The sequence below is a fragment of the Camelina sativa genome, chromosome 14 (assembly GCF_030686135.1).
Source record: "Camelina sativa cultivar CO46 ecotype springtype chromosome 14, ASM3068613v1".
NCBI classification, from domain to species: Eukaryota; Viridiplantae; Streptophyta; class Magnoliopsida; order Brassicales; family Brassicaceae; genus Camelina; species Camelina sativa.
In genome coordinates this window covers 20,859,533-20,877,439 of record NC_141893.1, presented here as the reverse complement: position 1 = coordinate 20,877,439, position 17,907 = coordinate 20,859,533, and the positions used below count along the sequence as shown (strand labels likewise).

General features: G+C 38.6%; 1 protein-coding gene across 1 annotated transcript; it reads left to right on the top strand.

Annotated features, from left to right (window-relative positions):
- Nucleotides 1-11,577: 11,577 nt before the first annotated feature.
- On the top strand, nucleotides 11,578-12,229 carry LOC147928469 (uncharacterized). The gene is made up of 2 exons (XM_087486163.1): nucleotides 11,578-12,151; nucleotides 12,219-12,229. Exons 1-2 carry the CDS (start codon nucleotides 11,578-11,580, stop codon nucleotides 12,227-12,229), a joined length of 585 nt encoding a protein of 194 aa, XP_087342289.1.
- The last annotated feature ends 5,678 nt before the right edge of the window (nucleotides 12,230-17,907 follow it).

Genomic DNA, 17,907 nt, shown 5'->3' with positions numbered 1-17,907 from the left:
GTAAACAGTTTTTTCACTGTTTCCAGGGTCAGAATGTTTGACAATCCAATTCTTTTGACTAATTATAAAAGTTCGGGTTGAATTTAGAGTGTTTCGACACCACTTAAACCCGTTTTATCCCAAAACAGGCTTAAACCAAGAACACAGGCTAACACCAAGATAAAACATTGATTAGAAGCAGTAAACAGGTTTGTTACTGTTTCTATGGTCCGAATGTATGACAATCCAATGGATTTGAATAACTGTAAGAGTTGGGGATGAATTTAGAGTGTTTAGACAACACTTAAACCCGTTTTATCCCAAAACAGGCTTAAACCAAGAAAACAGGCTAAAACCGAGAGAAAAAAATTGATTCGAAGCAGTACACAACTATGTTACTCTTTCTAGGGTCAAAATATGTAACAATCCAATTCTTTTTACTAATTATACAAGTTTGGGTTGAATTTGGAGTGTTTAGACACCACTTTTACCCATTTTGTCCTGAAAGAGGCTAAAACCGAGAAAACATTGATTCAAAGCAGTAAACAGCTATGTTACTGTTTCTAGGGTAATAATCTGTGACAATCCAATGAATTTGACTAATTGTAAGAGTTCGGGATGAATTTGGAGTGTTTAGACAACAATTAAACCTATTTTATCCCAAAACAAGCTAAAATCTAGAAAACAGGCTAAAACAAAGAGAAAACATTGATTCGAAGCAGTAAACAGTTATGTTACTCTTTATAGGGTCAAAATATGTAACTATCCAATAAATTTGACTAATTATAAGAGTTCGGGTTGAATTTGGAGTGTTTAGACACCACTTTTACCTATTTTGTCCCGAAACAGGCTAAAACCAAGAAAACATTGATTCGAATAGTAAACAGTTTTGTTACTGTTTCTAGGGTCAGAATGTTTGACAATCCAATTCTTTTAACTAATTATAAAAGTTCGGGTTGGATTTGGAGTGTTTAGACACCAGGTTTACCCATTTTATCCCGAAAGAGGCTAAAACCGAGAAAACATTGATTTGAACCAGTAAACATCTATGCTACTCTTTATAGGGTCAAAATATGTAACAATCCAATGCATTTGACTAATTATAAGAGTTCGGGTTGAATTTGGAGTGTTTAGACACCACTTTTATCCATTTTGTCCCGAACCAGGCTAAAACCAAGAAAACATTCATTCAAAGCAGTAAACAGCTTTGTTACTGTTTCTAGGGCCAGAATCTGTGACAATCCAATTCATTTGACTAATTGTATGAGTTCGGGATGAATTTGGAGTGTTTAGACAACACTTAAACCCGTATTATCCCAAAACAGGCTTAAACCAAGAAAACAGGTTGAAACCGAGAGAAAACATTGATTCGAAGCAGTACACAGCTATGTTACTCTTTGTAGGGTCAAAATATGTAACAATCCAATTCTTTTGACTAATTATACAGGTTTGGGTTGAATTTGGAGTGTTTAGACACCACTTTTACCCATTTTGTCCCAAAAGAGGCTTAAACCGAAAAAACATTGATTCGAAGCAGTAAACAGCTATGTTACTCTTTATAGGGTCAATATATGTAACAATCCAATACATTTGACTAATTATAAGAGTTCGGGTTCAATTTGGAGTGTTTAGACACCACTTTTACCTATTTTGTCCCGAAACAGGCTAAAACCAAGAAAACATTGATTCGAAGCAGTAAACAGTTTTTTCACTGTTTCCAGGGTCAGAATGTTTGACAATCCAATTCTTTTGACTAATTATAAAAGTTCGGGTTGCATTTAGAGTGTTTAGACACCACTTTTACCCATTTTGTCCCGAAACAGGCTAAAACCAAGACAACATTGATTCGAAGCAGTAAACAGCTTTGTTACTGTTTCTAGGGTCAGAATCTGTGACAATCCAATGCATTTGACTAATTGTATGAGTTCGGGATGAATTTGGAGTGTTTAGACAACACTTTAACCCGTTTTATCCCAAAACAGGCTTAAACCAAGAAAACAGGCTAACACCGAGATAAAACATTGATTCAAAGCAGTAAACAGCTTTGTTACTGTTTCTATGGTCAGAATGTATGACAATCCAATGGATTTGACTAATTGTAAGAGTTCGGGATGAATTTGGAGTGTTTAGACAACACTTAAACCCGTTTTATCCTAAAAGAGGCTAAAACCGACAAAACAGGCTAAAACCAAGAGAACACATTGATTCGAAGCAGTAAACAGCTTTGTTACTGTTTCTAGGGTCAGAATGTTTGACAATACAATGCATTTGACTAATTGTAAGAGTTCAGGATGAATTGAGAGTGTTTAGACAACACTTAAACCCGTTTTATCCCAGAACAGGCTTAAACCAAGAATACAGGCTAAAACCGAGAGAAAAAATTAATTCGAAGCAGTACACAACTATGTTACTCTTTCTAGGGTCAAAATATGTAACAATCCAATTCTTTTTACTAATTATACAAGTTTGGGTTGAATTTGGAGTGTTTAGACACCACTTTTACCCATTTTGTCCTGAAAGAGGCTAAAACCGAGAAAACATTGATTCCAAGCAGTAAACAGCTATGTTACTGTTTCTAGGGTAATAATCTGTGACAATCCAATGATTTTAACTAATTATAAAAGTTCGGGTTGAATTTAGAGTGTTTAGACAACACTTAAACCCGTTTTATCCCAAAACAGGCTTAAACCAAGAAAACAGACTAAAACCGAGAGAAAAAATTGATTTGAAGCAGTACACAGCTATGTTACTGTTCCTAGGGTCAGAATGTGTGACAATCCAATGGATTTGACTAATTGTAAGATTCGGGATTAATTTGGAGTGTTTAGACAACACTTAAACCCGTTTTATCCTAAAACATGCTTAAACCGAGAAAACAGGCTAAAACCGAGAGAACACATTGATTCGAAGCAGTAAACAGCTTTGTTACTGTTTCTAGGGTCAGAATGTTTGACAATACAATGCATTTGACTAATTGTAAGAGTTCGGGATGAATTTGGAGTGTTTAGACAACACTTAAACCTGTTTTATCCCAAAACAGGCTTAAACCGATAAAACAGGCTAAAACCGAGAAAACATTGATTCAAAGCAGTAAACAGCTTTGTTACTGTTCCTAGGGTCAGAATGTGTAACAATCCATTTCTTTCGACTAATTATAAAAGTTTTGGTTGAATTTGGAGTGTTTAGAAACCACTTTTACCCATTTTGTCCCGAAAGAGGCTTAAACCGAGAAAACATTGATTCGAAGCAGTAAACAGCTTTGTTACTGTTTCTAGGGTCAGAATGTGTGACAATCCAATGGATTTGACTAATTGTAAGAGGTCGGGATGAATTTGGAGTGTTTAGACAACACATAACCCGTCTTATCCTAAAACAAGTTTAAACCGAGAAAACAAGCTAAAACCGAGAGAACACATTGATTCGAAGCAGTAAACAGCTTTTTTACTGTTTCTAGGGTCAGAATGTTTGACAATACATTGCATTTGACTAATTGTAAGAGTTTGGGATGAATTTGGATTGTTTAGACAACACTTAAACCCGTTTTATCCCAAAACAGGCTTAAACCAAGAAAACAGGCTAAAACCGAGAGAAAAATTTGAGTCTAAGAAGTACACAGTTATGTTACTCTTTCTAGGGTCAAAATATGTAACAATCCAATGCATTTGACTAATTATAAGTGTTTGGGTTGAATTTGGAGTGTTTAGACACCACTTTTACACATTTTGTCCTGAAACAGGCTAAAACCGAGAAAACATTGATTCGAAGCAGTAAACAGCTATGTTACTCTTTATAGGGTCAAAATATGTAACAATCCAATGCATTTGACTAATTATAAGAGTTGGGTTGAATTTGGAGTGTTTAGACACCACTTTTACCCATTTTGTCCCAAAAGAGGCTAAAACCGACAAAACATTGATTCGAAGCAGTAAACAGCTTTGTTACTGTTTCTAGGGTCAGAAGCTGTGACAATCCAATGACTTTGATTCATTATAAGAGTTCGGAATGAATATGGAGTGTTTAGACAACAATTAAACTCGTTTTATCCCAAAACAAGCTTAAATCGAGAAAACAGGCTAAAACCGAGAAAACATTGATTCAAAGCAGTAAACAGCTTTGTTACTGTTCCTAGGGTCAGAATGTGTGACAATCCAATGGATTTGACTAATTGTAAGATTCGGGATTAATTTGGAGTGTTTAGACAACACTTAAACCCGTTTTATCCTAAAACATGCTTAAACCGAGAAAACAGGCTAAAACCGAGAGAACACATTGATTCGAAGCAGTAAACAGCTTTGTTACTGTTTCTAGGGTCAGAATGTTTGACAATATAATGCATTTGACTAATTGTAAGAGTTCGGGATGAATTTGGAGTGTTTAGACAACACTTAAACCTGTTTTATCCCAAAACAGGCTTAAACCGATAAAACAGGCTAAAACCGAGAAAACATTGATTCAAAGCAGTAAACAGCTTTGTTACTGTTCCTAGGGTCAGAATGTGTAACAATCCATTTCTTTCGACTAATTATAAAAGTTTGGGTTGAATTTGGAGTGTTTAGAAACCACTTTTACCCATTTTGTCCCGAAAGAGGCTTAAACCGAGAAAACATTGATTCGAAGCAGTAAACAGCTTTGTTACTGTTTCTAGGGTCAGAATGTGTGACAATCCAATGGATTTGACTAATTGTAAGAGGTCGGGATGAATTTGGAGTGTTTAAACAACACATAACCCGTCTTATCCTAAAACAAGTTTAAACCGAGAAAACAAGCTAAAACCGAGAGAACACATTGATTCGAAGCAGTAAACAGCTTTTTTACTGTTTCTAGGGTCAGAATGTTTGACAATACATTGCATTTGACTAATTGTAAGAGTTTGGGATGAATTTGGATTGTTTAGACAACACTTAAACCCGTTTTATCCCAAAACAGGCTTAAACCAAGAAAACAGGCTAAAACCGAGAGAAAAATTTAAGTCTAAGAAGTACACAGTTATGTTACTCTTTCTAGGGTCAAAATATGTAACAATCCAATGCATTTGACTAATTATAAGAGTTTGGGTTGAATTTGGAGTGTTTAGACACCACTTTTACACATTTTGTCCCGAAACAGGCTAAAACCGAGAAAACATTGATTCGAAGCAGTAAACAGCTATGTTACTCTTTATAGGGTCAAAATATGTAACAATCCAATGCATTTGACTAATTATAAGAGTTGGGTTGAATTTGGAGAGTTTAGACACCACTTTTACCCATTTTGTCCCAAAAGAGGCTAAAACCGACAAAACATTGATTCGAAGCAGTAAACAGCTTTGTTACTGTTTCTAGGGTCAGAAGCTGTGACAATCCAATGACTTTGATTCATTATAAGAGTTCGGAATGAATATGGAGTGTTTAGACAACAATTAAACTCGTTTTATCCCAAAACAAGCTTAAATCGAGAAAACAGGCTAAAACCGAGAAAACATTGATTCAAAGCAGTAAACAGCTTTGTTACTGTTCCTAGGGTCAGAATGTGTGACAATCCAATGGATTTGACTAATTGTAAGATTCGGGATTAATTTGGAGTGTTTAGACAACACTTAAACCCGTTTTATCCTAAAACATGCTTAAACCGAGAAAACAGGCTAAAACCGAGAGAACACATTGATTCGAAGCAGTAAACAGCTTTGTTACTGTTTCTAGGGTCAGAATGTTTGACAATATAATGCATTTGACTAATTGTAAGAGTTCGGGATGAATTTGGAGTGTTTAGACAACACTTAAACCTGTTTTATCCCAAAACAGGCTTAAACCGATAAAACAGGCTAAAACCGAGAAAACATTGATTCAAAGCAGTAAACAGCTTTGTTACTGTTCCTAGGGTCAGAATGTGTAACAATCCATTTCTTTCGACTAATTATAAAAGTTTGGGTTGAATTTGGAGTGTTTAGAAACCACTTTTACCCATTTTGTCCCGAAAGAGGCTTAAACCGAGAAAACATTGATTCGAAGCAGTAAACAGCTTTGTTACTGTTTCTAGGGTCAGAATGTGTGACAATCCAATGGATTTGACTAATTGTAAGAGGTCGGGATGAATTTGGAGTGTTTAAACAACACATAACCCGTCTTATCCTAAAACAAGTTTAAACCGAGAAAACAAGCTAAAACCGAGAGAACACATTGATTCGAAGCAGTAAACAGCTTTTTTACTGTTTCTAGGGTCAGAATGTTTGACAATACATTGCATTTGACTAATTGTAAGAGTTTGGGATGAATTTGGATTGTTTAGACAACACTTAAACCCGTTTTATCCCAAAACAGGCTTAAACCAAGAAAACAGGCTAAAACCGAGAGAAAAATTTAAGTCTAAGAAGTACACAGTTATGTTACTCTTTCTAGGGTCAAAATATGTAACAATCCAATGCATTTGACTAATTATAAGAGTTTGGGTTGAATTTGGAGTGTTTAGACACCACTTTTACACATTTTGTCCCGAAACAGGCTAAAACCGAGAAAACATTGATTCGAAGCAGTAAACAGCTATGTTACTCTTTATAGGGTCAAAATATGTAACAATCCAATGCATTTGACTAATTATAAGAGTTTGGGTTGAATTTGGAGTGTTTAGACACCACTTTTACACATTTTGTCCCGAAACAGGCTAAAACCGAGAAAACATTGATTCGAAGCAGTAAACAGCTATGTTACTCTTTATAGGGTCAAAATATGTAACAATCCAATGCATTTGACTAATTATAAGAGTTGGGTTGAATTTGGAGTGTTTAGACACCACTTTTACCCATTTTGTCCCAAAAGAGGCTAAAACCGACAAAATATTGATTCGAAGCAGTAAACAACTTTGTTACTGTTTCTAGGGTCAGAAGCTGTGACAATCCAATGACTTTGATTAATTATAAGAGTTCGGAATGAATATGGAGTGTTTAGACAACAATTAAACCAGTTTTATCCCAAAACAAGCTTAAATCGAGAAAACAGGCTAAAACCGAGAAAACATTGATTCAAAGCAGTACACAGCTTTGTTACTGTTCCTAGGGTCAGAATGTGTGACAATCCAATGGATTTGACTAATTGTAAGATTCGGGATTAATTTGGAGTGTTTAGACAACACTTAAACCCGTTTTATCCTAAAACATGCTTAAACTGAGAAAACAGGCTAAAACCGAGAGAACACATTGATTCGAAGCAGTAAACAGCTTTGTTACTGTTTCTAGGGTCAGAATGTTTGACAATACAATGCATTTGACTAATTGTAAGAGTTCGGGATGAATTTGGAGTGTTTAGACAACACTTAAACCTGTTTTATCCCAAAACAGGCTTAAACCGATAAAACAGGCTAAAACCGAGAAAACATTGATTCAAAGCAGTAAACAGCTTTGTTACTGTTCCTAGGGTCAGAATGTGTAACTATCCATTTCTTTCGACTAATTATAAAAGTTTGGGTTGAATTTGGAGTGTTTAGAAACCACTTTTACCCATTTTGTCCCGAAAGAGGCTTAAACCGAGAAAACATTGATTCGAAGCAGTAAACAGCTTTGTTACTATTTCTAGGGTCAGAATGTGTGACAATCCAATGGATTTGACTAATTGTAAGAGGTCGGGATGAATTTGGAGTGTTTAGACAACACATAACCCGTCTTATCCTAAAACAAGTTTAAACCGAGAAAACAAGCTAAAACCGAGAGAACACATTGATTCGAAGCAGTAAACAGCTTTTTTACTGTTTCTAGGGTCAGAATGTTTGACAATACATTGCATTTGACTAATTGTAAGAGTTTGGGATGAATTTGGATTGTTTAGACAACACTTAAACCCGTTTTATCCCAAAACAGGCTTAAACCAAGAAAACAGGCTAAAACCGAGAGAAAAATTTGAGTCTAAGAAGTACACAGTTATGTTACTCTTTCTAGGGTCAAAATATGTAACAATCCAATGCATTTGACTAATTATAAGAGTTTGGGTTGAATTTGGAGTGTTTAGACACCACTTTTACACATTTTGTCCCGAAACAGGCTAAAACCGAGAAAACATTGATTCGAAGCAGTAAACAGCTATGTTACTCTTTATAGGGTCAAAATATGTAACAATCCAATGCATTTGACTAATTATAAGAGTTTGGGTTGAATTTGGAGTGTTTAGACACCACTTTTACACATTTTGTCCCGAAACAGGCTAAAACCGAGAAAACATTGATTCGAAGCAGTAAACAGCTATGTTACTCTTTATAGGGTCAAAATATGTAACAATCCAATGCATTTGACTAATTATAAGAGTTGGGTTGAATTTGGAGTGTTTAGACACCACTTTTACCCATTTTGTCCCAAAAGAGGCTAAAACCGACAAAATATTGATTCGAAGCAGTAAACAACTTTGTTACTGTTTCTAGGGTCAGAAGCTGTGACAATCCAATGACTTTGATTAATTATAAGAGTTCGGAATGAATATGGAGTGTTTAGACAACAATTAAACCAGTTTTATCCCAAAACAAGCTTAAATCGAGAAAACAGGCTAAAACCGAGAAAACATTGATTCAAAGCTGTAAACAGCTTTGTTACTGTTCCTAGGGTCAGAATGTGTGACAATCCAATGGATTTGACTAATTGTAAGATTCGGGATTAATTTGGAGTGTTTAGACAACACTTAAACCCGTTTTATCCTAAAACATGCTTAAACCGAGAAAACAGGCTAAAACCGAGAGAACACATTGATTCGAAGCAGTAAACAGCTTTGTTACTGTTTCTAGGGTCAGAATGTTTGACAATACAATGCATTTGACTAATTGTAAGAGTTCGGGATGAATTTGGAGTGCTTAGACAACACTTAAACCTGTTTTATCCCAAAACAGGCTTAAACCGATAAAACAGGCTAAAACCGAGAAAACATTGATTCAAAGCAGTAAACAGCTTTGTTACTGTTCCTAGGGTCAGAATGTGTAACAATCCATTTCTTTCGACTAATTATAAAAGTTTGGGTTGAATTTGGAGTGTTTAGAAACCACTTTTACCCATTTTGTCCCGAAAGAGGCTTAAACCGAGAAAACATTGATTCGAAGCAGTAAACAGCTTTGTTACTGTTTCTAGGGTCAGAATGTGTGACAATCCAATGGATTTGACTAATTGTAAGAGGTCGGGATGAATTTGGAGTGTTTAGACAACACATAACCCGTCTTATCCTAAAACAAGTTTAAACTGAGAAAACAAGCTAAAACCGAGAGAACACATTGATTCGAAGCAGTAAACAGCTTTTTTACTGTTTCTAGGGTCAGAATGTTTGACAATACATTGCATTTGACTAATTGTAAGAGTTTGGGATGAATTTGGATTGTTTAGACAACACTTAAACCCGTTTTATCCCAAAACAGGCTTAAACCAAGAAAACAGGCTAAAACCGAGAGAAAAATTTGAGTCTAAGAAGTACACAGTTATGTTACTCTTTCTAGGGTCAAAATATGTAACAATCCAATGCATTTGACTAATTATAAGAGTTTGGGTTGAATTTGGAGTGTTTAGACACCACTTTTACACATTTTGTCCCGAAACAGGCTAAAACCGAGAAAACATTGATTCGAAGCAGTAAACAGCTATGTTACTCTTTATAGGGTCAAAATATGTAACAATCCAATGCATTTGACTAATTATAAGAGTTGGGTTGAATTTGGAGTGTTTAGACACCATTTTTACCCATTTTGTCCCGAAACAGGCTAAAACCAAGAAAACATTCATTCGAAGCAGTAAACAGCTTTGTTACTGTTTCTAGGGTCAGAATCTGTGACAATACAATGCATTTGACTAATTGTATGAGTTCGGGATCAATTTGGAGTGTTTAGACAACACTTAAACTCTTTTTATTCCAAAACAGGCTCAAACCAAGAAAACAGGTTAAAACCGAGAGAAAACATTGATTCGAAGCAGTACACAGCTATGTTACTCTATCTAGGGTCAAAATATGTAAGAATCCAATGCATTTGACTAATTATAAGAGTTCGGGTTGAATTTAGAGTGTTTAGACACCACTTTTACCCATTTTGTCCCGAAACAGGCTAAAACCAAGAAAACATTGATTCGAAGCAGTAAACAGCATTGTTACTGTTTCTAGGGTCAGAATCTGTGACAGTCCAATGCGTTTGACTAATTGTATGAGTTCGGGATGAATTTGGAGTGTTTAGACAACACTTAAGCCCGTTTTATCCCAAAACAGGTTTAAACCAAGAAAACAGGCTAAAACCGAGAGAAAACATTGTTTCAAAGCAGTACACAGCTATGTTACTCTTTCTAGGGTCAAAATATGTAACAATCCAACTCTTTTGACTAATTATAAAGGTTTGGGTTAAATTTGGAGTGTTTAGACACCACTTTTACCCATTTTGTCCCGAAAGAGGCTAAAACCGAGATAAAACATTGATTCGAAGCAGTAAACAGTTATGTTACTCTTTATAGGGTCAAAATATGTAACTATCCAATACATTTGACTAATTATAAGAGTTCGGGTTGAATTTGGAGTGTTTAGACACCACTTTTACCTATTTTGTCCCGAAACAGGTTAAAACCAAGAAAACATTGATTCGTATTGATCATAAGACACTCGAGACTTGAAAGTGTCCGTATGGCCGTGTCCGTACGGCCGTGTCCGTACGTACGTCCGTACACTTACTAATAAGGTCGAGCCATATCGAATGAAATGAGAAGAGGGGAGGCTGGACTACTTAGCAAAGCCCATTAGAAGAATCTCGAAGGAGCAATAGAGCCGTTGGAGGATAAGGTCACGGGTCGCCTCCCTTAAGGAGACCAAGTCATGTCACTTTCACCCTTGGGATTGTCCCACTCCTTCCTTTATGTCCCTATCCAAGTTGTCGAGTGTATTAGAGGGTTGCCCTAGTTCCTTTCTTACTATTTAAAGTCCTTAGCCGACATTGTAATGGACATACTAAGGGAATGATATGTTTTCTCACTTCTCTCTACATAGTTCACTCAATCCCTTTCAAATTGTTCTCTTTGCTTCCGTCTAAAACTAACATGGTATCAGAGCAAGTTCTTTGATCCTTGACTCTCTAAATCTAGTTCTGTTCTTCCTTATACTCCTAAACCATCTAAATACTACTTCATTTCAATATTCTACCTAGTTCATTCTACTTTGTCGTTTCAAATCGGTAACAATGGATAACACCAAAACCATTGTAACCCCGGTAGTGCTCAAAGGAGCAAATTACTTGTTGTGGAAGAGAACCACAAAGACCGCACTTAGTGGCCGGGGGCTGTGGATCCATGTGGAAACGGACCAGCTTCCCAAGAAAGCTACTAAGGAAGATGGTAAAGAAGAGAAGGAAGAAGACAAGGAGGCTGATCTCGAGAAGGAAGTTAAGTGGTTCCAAGAAGATCAGACCGTGCTTGCCATTCTCCAAAACTCGCTAGACGCACCTATCCTTGAAGCCTTTTCATACTGCAAGACGGCCAAGGAGTTGTGGGAGACGCTAGCGAATGTCTATGGGAACGTGACCAACCTAACCCGAGTGTTTGAAGTCAAGAAGGCAATCAATGGGCTTCATCAAGAAGATTTGGAGTTCACAAAGCACTTTGGGAAGTTTAGGTCACTATGGGCCGAGCTTGAGATGCTCCGACCGAGTACAATTGATCCGGCCATCCTCAACGAAAGAAAGGAGCAAGACAAGGTGTTTGGCCTCCTACTCACCCTTAACCCGGCGTTTAATGACTTAATCAAACATATCCTCCGGGGAGACAAGCTGCCTACGCTTGAAGACGTTTGTTCCCAAGTGCAAAAGGAACAAGGTTCCCTTGGTCTCTTTAGTGGAAAGGAAGACTTGGCAACTGCAAACAAGGGCGCCTACAAACATGACGAGCGGAGAGCCATGGTGTGTGACCACTGCAAAAAGAAGGGACACATGAAGGACAAGTGCTGGGTTCTTCACCCTCACCTCAAGCCGGCCAAGTTCAAAGCGAACCTCTCACATGAAGGACCAAGCGGTCAAGGTTCCGGTGCAGCAAACCAAGGCAGTGCGGCGGCTACGGCTATGGCAGCCTCGTTTGGGGATCTTGTGAGGAAGTCTGACCTGGAGGCTCTCATCAAATCCATTGCCACGCTAAAAGAATCTGGTACCACCTTCTTTGCCTCACAGCCTAGTAAAACCCTTGTTGTTGACTCGGGTGCTTCTCACCACATGATAAGTAATCCTAGTCTTATACACAACATAAAACCGGCTGTGGGTAATGTTATTATTGCTAATGGGGATAGAATACCAGTAAAGGGTGTAGGAGACTTGAAGCTCTTTGACAAGGATTCAAAGGCTTTCTTTATGCCTACTTTTACCTCTAACCTCTTATCGGTTAAAAGAGCTACAACTGATTTAAACTGCTACACTATCTTTGGCCCTAACAGTGTGCATTTTCAGGATATTAAGACTGGAAAGGTTCTTGGAGGAGGAGATGCTAAGGGAGATCTATATGTCCTAGAGAAAACCTCATCAAGTCCATCTAATGTGTTTTCGCTTATATCAAACCTTAGTAGTATTTCGAGTGATGTTTGGCATGCTAGACTAGGCCACCCTCACTCTAAGGCTTTTAAATTAATGTTGCCTAATGTTTCCTTTGATAATTCAAGTTATGAACCTTGTATTCTTGGCAAACATTGCAAGTCTATTTTTCCTAAGTCAACTACTATTTATGAACATTGTTTTGATTTAGTGCATTCTGATGTTTGGACCTCACCTTGCTTATCTAGAGATAATAACAAGTATTTTGTGACTTTTATTGATGAAAAATCAAAGTACACTTGGCTTACTTTGTTACCATCTAAAGATAGAGTCGATGATGCATTTGTTAACTTTCAGAATTATGTCACTAATCATTTCAATGCTAAAATAAAGGTACTAAGATCGGACAATGGAGGAGAATACACAAGTCATAAACTTAGAGCTCACTTGTCCAAACACGGCATACTACAACAAACTAGTTGCCCTTATACGCCCCAGCAAAATGGTGTGGCCGAGAGAAAGAACCGGCATCTTATGGAGGTGGCAAGGGCGATGATGTTTCAAACCAATGTCACCAAACGCTTTTGGGGAGACGCCGTGATGACAGCTTGTTACCTGATCAATAGGACTCCCACCAAAGTCTTACACGATAAATCACCATATGAGGTATTGAATCAAAATAAACCCTCATTGGATCACTTACGCGTATTTGGGTGTGTGTGTTTTGTCTTGGTACCAGGTGAACAAAGGACTAAGCTCGACGCCAAAAGCACCAAATGCATGTTCATCGGCTACTCGACGAGCCAAAAGGGGTATAAGTGCTATGATCCCACCACCGGCCGCTTACTTATCTCCCGAGACGTGAAGTTCCTTGAACAACAAGGATACTACGAGACAAAGGACTAGGACGGCCTCAAGGATCTATCTCATTCCAACTCCGATCGAGCTACCAACCTAAGATTCCTACTGAATCATCTTGGTGTCACAATGCCATCTACTCGCACGGACCAAGACCAACCTGATCAGGCTCAGCCAGAACTAACTGAAGACTCTACACCAACCTCCTCCGAGCCGCCTAGTCAAGAAGAAGATCAAGAGAATGCTTCGGAGCTGCTTGATCTTTCCGCTGATGAACCTCTTGATTTATCAATCCCTGGTATCCCGGAGGCTCGTGGTCACCCGAGTGCTGACAATGATACACATCAACAAGAATCCAGCATAGCTCTTCCTCGTCGGAGTGAACGGCTCAAGTTTCACCCGTCCACTTGGAAAGACAAACGGGTTTATTACAACAACCAGGCCGTGGCCCATCCGATTCAAGCTGTGTCTTCACTTGACCTGCTCCCTCCAGAACACGCTGCCTTCCTCACCAAGATCGATGCTCAGTTTATCCCACAAACCTATGATGAGGCCAAAGACCACACTGAATGGTTAGATGCTATTGATGAAGAGACCGGGGCCATGATCCGCAATCATACTTGGGACGAGGCAGATCTCCCCAAGGGAAAGAAAGCGGTCAGCTCTAAATGGGTGTTCACAATCAAGTATCTAAGTAATGGTGCTGTGGAATGGTACAAAGCTCGTCTGGTTGCCCGCGGCTTCACCCAGACCTATGGCACCGATTATACGGACACGTTTGCACCGGTGGCCAAACTTCACACGGTACGTGTTGTTCTCTCCCTAGCCACCAATCTATCATGGGACTTATGGCAGATGGACGTCAAGAATGCGTTCCTTCAGGGGGAGCTCGAAGAAGAAGTCTATATGCACCCTCCTCCGGGCTTAGAGGCTACAGTCGCTCCAGGCAAAGTTCTTCGCCTCCGCAAGGCCATCTATGGCTTGAAGCAGTCCCCTAGGGCGTGGTACCACAAACTCAGCTCCACGCTTGGCCAGCATGGCTTCACACGATCTGAAGTCGACCACACTCTCTTCACTCTTAGGACTAAGAATGGTCGAGTGGTCGTTCTCGTCTATGTTGATGACATAATCATTACCGGCGATGACCGTGATGGGATCTCTACCACTAAGGCTCTGTTTCACTCCACCTTTGATATTAAGGATCTCGGAGAGCTCAAGTACTTCCTTGGCATTGAAATTTCTCGATCACCGGAGGGGCTGTTTCTCTCTCAACGGAAGTATGCCCTTGACCTTCTCCGTGAAACTAGCAAGCTAGGCGCCAAACCGGCTCCCACACCCCTTGAAGAAGGTTACCAGGTCAAGCGAAAGGGGGAGATGCGGAACGTAACCAAGCTGGCTGAGCCATATGAGGATGTGGGCAGATATCGTAGGCTTGTGGGAAAGCTCATCTACCTTACAATCACAAGACCGGATCTTCGCTATGCAGTAAACCAAGTCAGCCAACATATGAAGGCTCCAACAAAGTTTGACTGGCAAATGCTCGAACGGATCCTTTGTTATCTCAAGGGAAGTCCTGGCCAAGGCATCTGGATGGGGAAGAACAACGATACTGAATTCGTGGGCTATTGTGACGCGGACTATGCAGGTGATACAACTGACCGGAGATCCACCACAGGGTATTGTACGTTCATTGGAGGAAACCTAGTCACTTGGAAGTCGAAGAAACAAAAGGTTGTGTCCCAATCAAGCGCCGAGTCAGAATATAGGGCCATGAAGAAGCTCACCAACGAGCTTACATGGCTCAAAGGCCTCCTCAAGGACCTTGGAGTAGAGACTGAAAGACCGATCACCATGCATTGTGACAACAAGGCTGCAATACACATATCAACCAACTCGGTATTTCATGAAAGAACTAAGCACATTGAGGTAGATTGCCATAAGGTACGAGAGAAGATAGAAGAGGGTGTGATCCTACCATGTTATACGCCAAGCCAAGAGCAATTGGCAGACATCTTCACAAAGGCTACTAGTCCACAGATTTGCGAATACATCTCCAGCAAACTTGGACTAATAGACCCTACACATCCGTGAACAAACTCCTCTAACCCGTGTAGATCACACTCTTTTCCTTAACATGGCTTTGTCCCATGTGGTTTTCCATGTTAAGGTTTTTAATGAGGTGGTCTCTCGCGGGTTCCAAGCTTAGCCATTCCACTTGGCTAAGCTTGAGGGGGAGTATTGATCATAAGACACTTGAGACTTGAAAGTGTCCGTACGTCCGTACGTCCGTACGTCCGTACGTCCGTACACTTACTAATAAGGCCGAGCCATATCGAATGAAATGAGAAGAGGGGAGGCTGGACTACTTAGCAAAGCCCATTAGAAGAATCTCGAAGGAGCAATAGAGCCGTTGGAGGATAAGGTCACGGGTCGCCTCCCTTAAGGAGACCAAGTCATGTCACTTTCACCCTTGGGATTGTCCCACTCCTTCCTTTATGTCCCTATCCAAGTTGTCGAGTGTATTAGAGGGTTGCCCTAGTTCCTTTCTTACTATTTAAAGTCCTTAGCCGACATTGTAATGGACATACTAAGGGAATGATATGTTTTCTCACTTCTCTCTACATAGTTCACTCAATCCCTTTCAAATTGTTCTCTTTGCTTCCGTCTAAAACTAACAATTCAAAGCAGTAAACAGTTTTGTTACTGTTTCTAGGGTCAGAATGTTTGACAATCCAATTCTTTTAACTAATTATAAAAGTTCGGGTTGGATTTGGAGTGTTTAGACACCAGGTTTACCCATTTTATCCCGAAAGAGGCTAAAACCGAGAAAACATTGATTTGAAGTAGTAAACATCTATGTTACTCTTTATAGGGTCAAAATATGTAACAATCCAATGCATTTGACTAATTATAAGAGTTCGGGTTGAATTTGGAGTGTTTAGACACCACTTTTACCCATTTTGTCCCGAAACAGGCTAAAACCAAAAAAACATTCATTCGAAGCAGTAAACAGCTTTGTTACTGTTTCTAGGGTCAGAATCTGTGACAATCCAATGCATTTGACTAATTGTATGAGTTCGGGATGAATTTGGAGTGTTTAGACAACACTTTAACCCGTTTTATCCCAAAACAGGCTTAAACCAAGAAAACAGGCTAACACTGAGATAAAACATTGATTCGAAGCAGTAAACAGCTTTGTTACTGTTTCTATGGTCAGAATGTATGACAATCCAATGGATTTGACTAATTGTAAGAGTTCAGGATGAATTGAGAGTGTTTAGACAACACTAACCCGTTTTATCCCAGAACAGGCTTAAACCAAGAATACAGGCTAAAACCGAGAGAAAAAATTAATTCGAAGCAGTACACAACTATGTTACTCTTTCTAGGGTCAAAATATGTAACAATCCAATTCTTTTTACTAATTATACAAGTTTGGGTTGAATTTGGAGTGTTTAGACACCACTTTTACCCATTTTGTCCTGAAAGAAGCTAAAACCGAGAAAACATTGATTCGAAGCAGTAAACAGCTATGTTACTGTTTCTAGGGTAATAATCTGTGACAATCCAATGAATTTGACTAATTGTAAGAGTTCGGGATGAATTTGGAGTGTTTAGACAACAATTAGACCTGTTTTATCCCAAAACAAGCTTAAATCGAGAAAACAGGCTAAAACAAAGAGAAAACATTGATTCGAAGCAGTAAACAGCTATGTTACTCTTTCTGGGGTCAAAATATGTAACAATCCAATTCTTTTAACTAATTATAAAAGTTCGGGTTGAATTTGGAGTGTTTAGACACCAGGTTTACCCATTTTGTCCCGAAAGAGGCTAAAACCGAGAAAACATTGATTCGAAGCAGTAAACATCTATGTTACTCTTTATAGGGTCAAAATATGTAACAATCCAATGCATTTGACTAATTATAAGAGTTCGGGTTGAATTTGGAGTGTTTAGACACCACTTTTACCCATTTTGTCCTGAAACAGGCTAAAACCAAGAAAACATTGATTCGAAGCAGTAAACAGCGTTGTTACTGTTTCTAGGGTCAGAATCTGTGACAATCCAATGCATTTGACTAATTGTATGAGTTCGGGATGAATTTGGAGTGTTTAGACAACACTTAAACCCGTTTTATCCCAAAACAGGCTTAAACCAAGAAAACAGGCTAACACCGAGATAAAACATTGATTCGAAGCAGTAAACAGCTTTGTTACTGTTTCTAGGGTCAAAATATGTAACAATCCAACTCTTTTGACTAATTATAAAGGTTTGGGTTAAATTTGGAGTGTTTAGACACCACTTTTACCCATTTTGTCCCGAAAGAGGCTAAAACCGAGAAAACATTGATTCGAAGCAGTAAACAGCTATGTTACTCTTTATAGGGTCAAAATATGTAACTATACAATACATTTGACTAATTATAAGAGTTCGGGTTGAATTTGGAGTGTTTAGACACCACTTTTACCTATTTTGTCCCGAAACAGGCTAAAACCAAGAAAACATTGATTCGAAGCAGTAAACAGGTTTGTTACTGTTTCTAGGGTCAGAATGTTTGACAATCCAATTCTTTTAACTAATTATAAAAGTTCG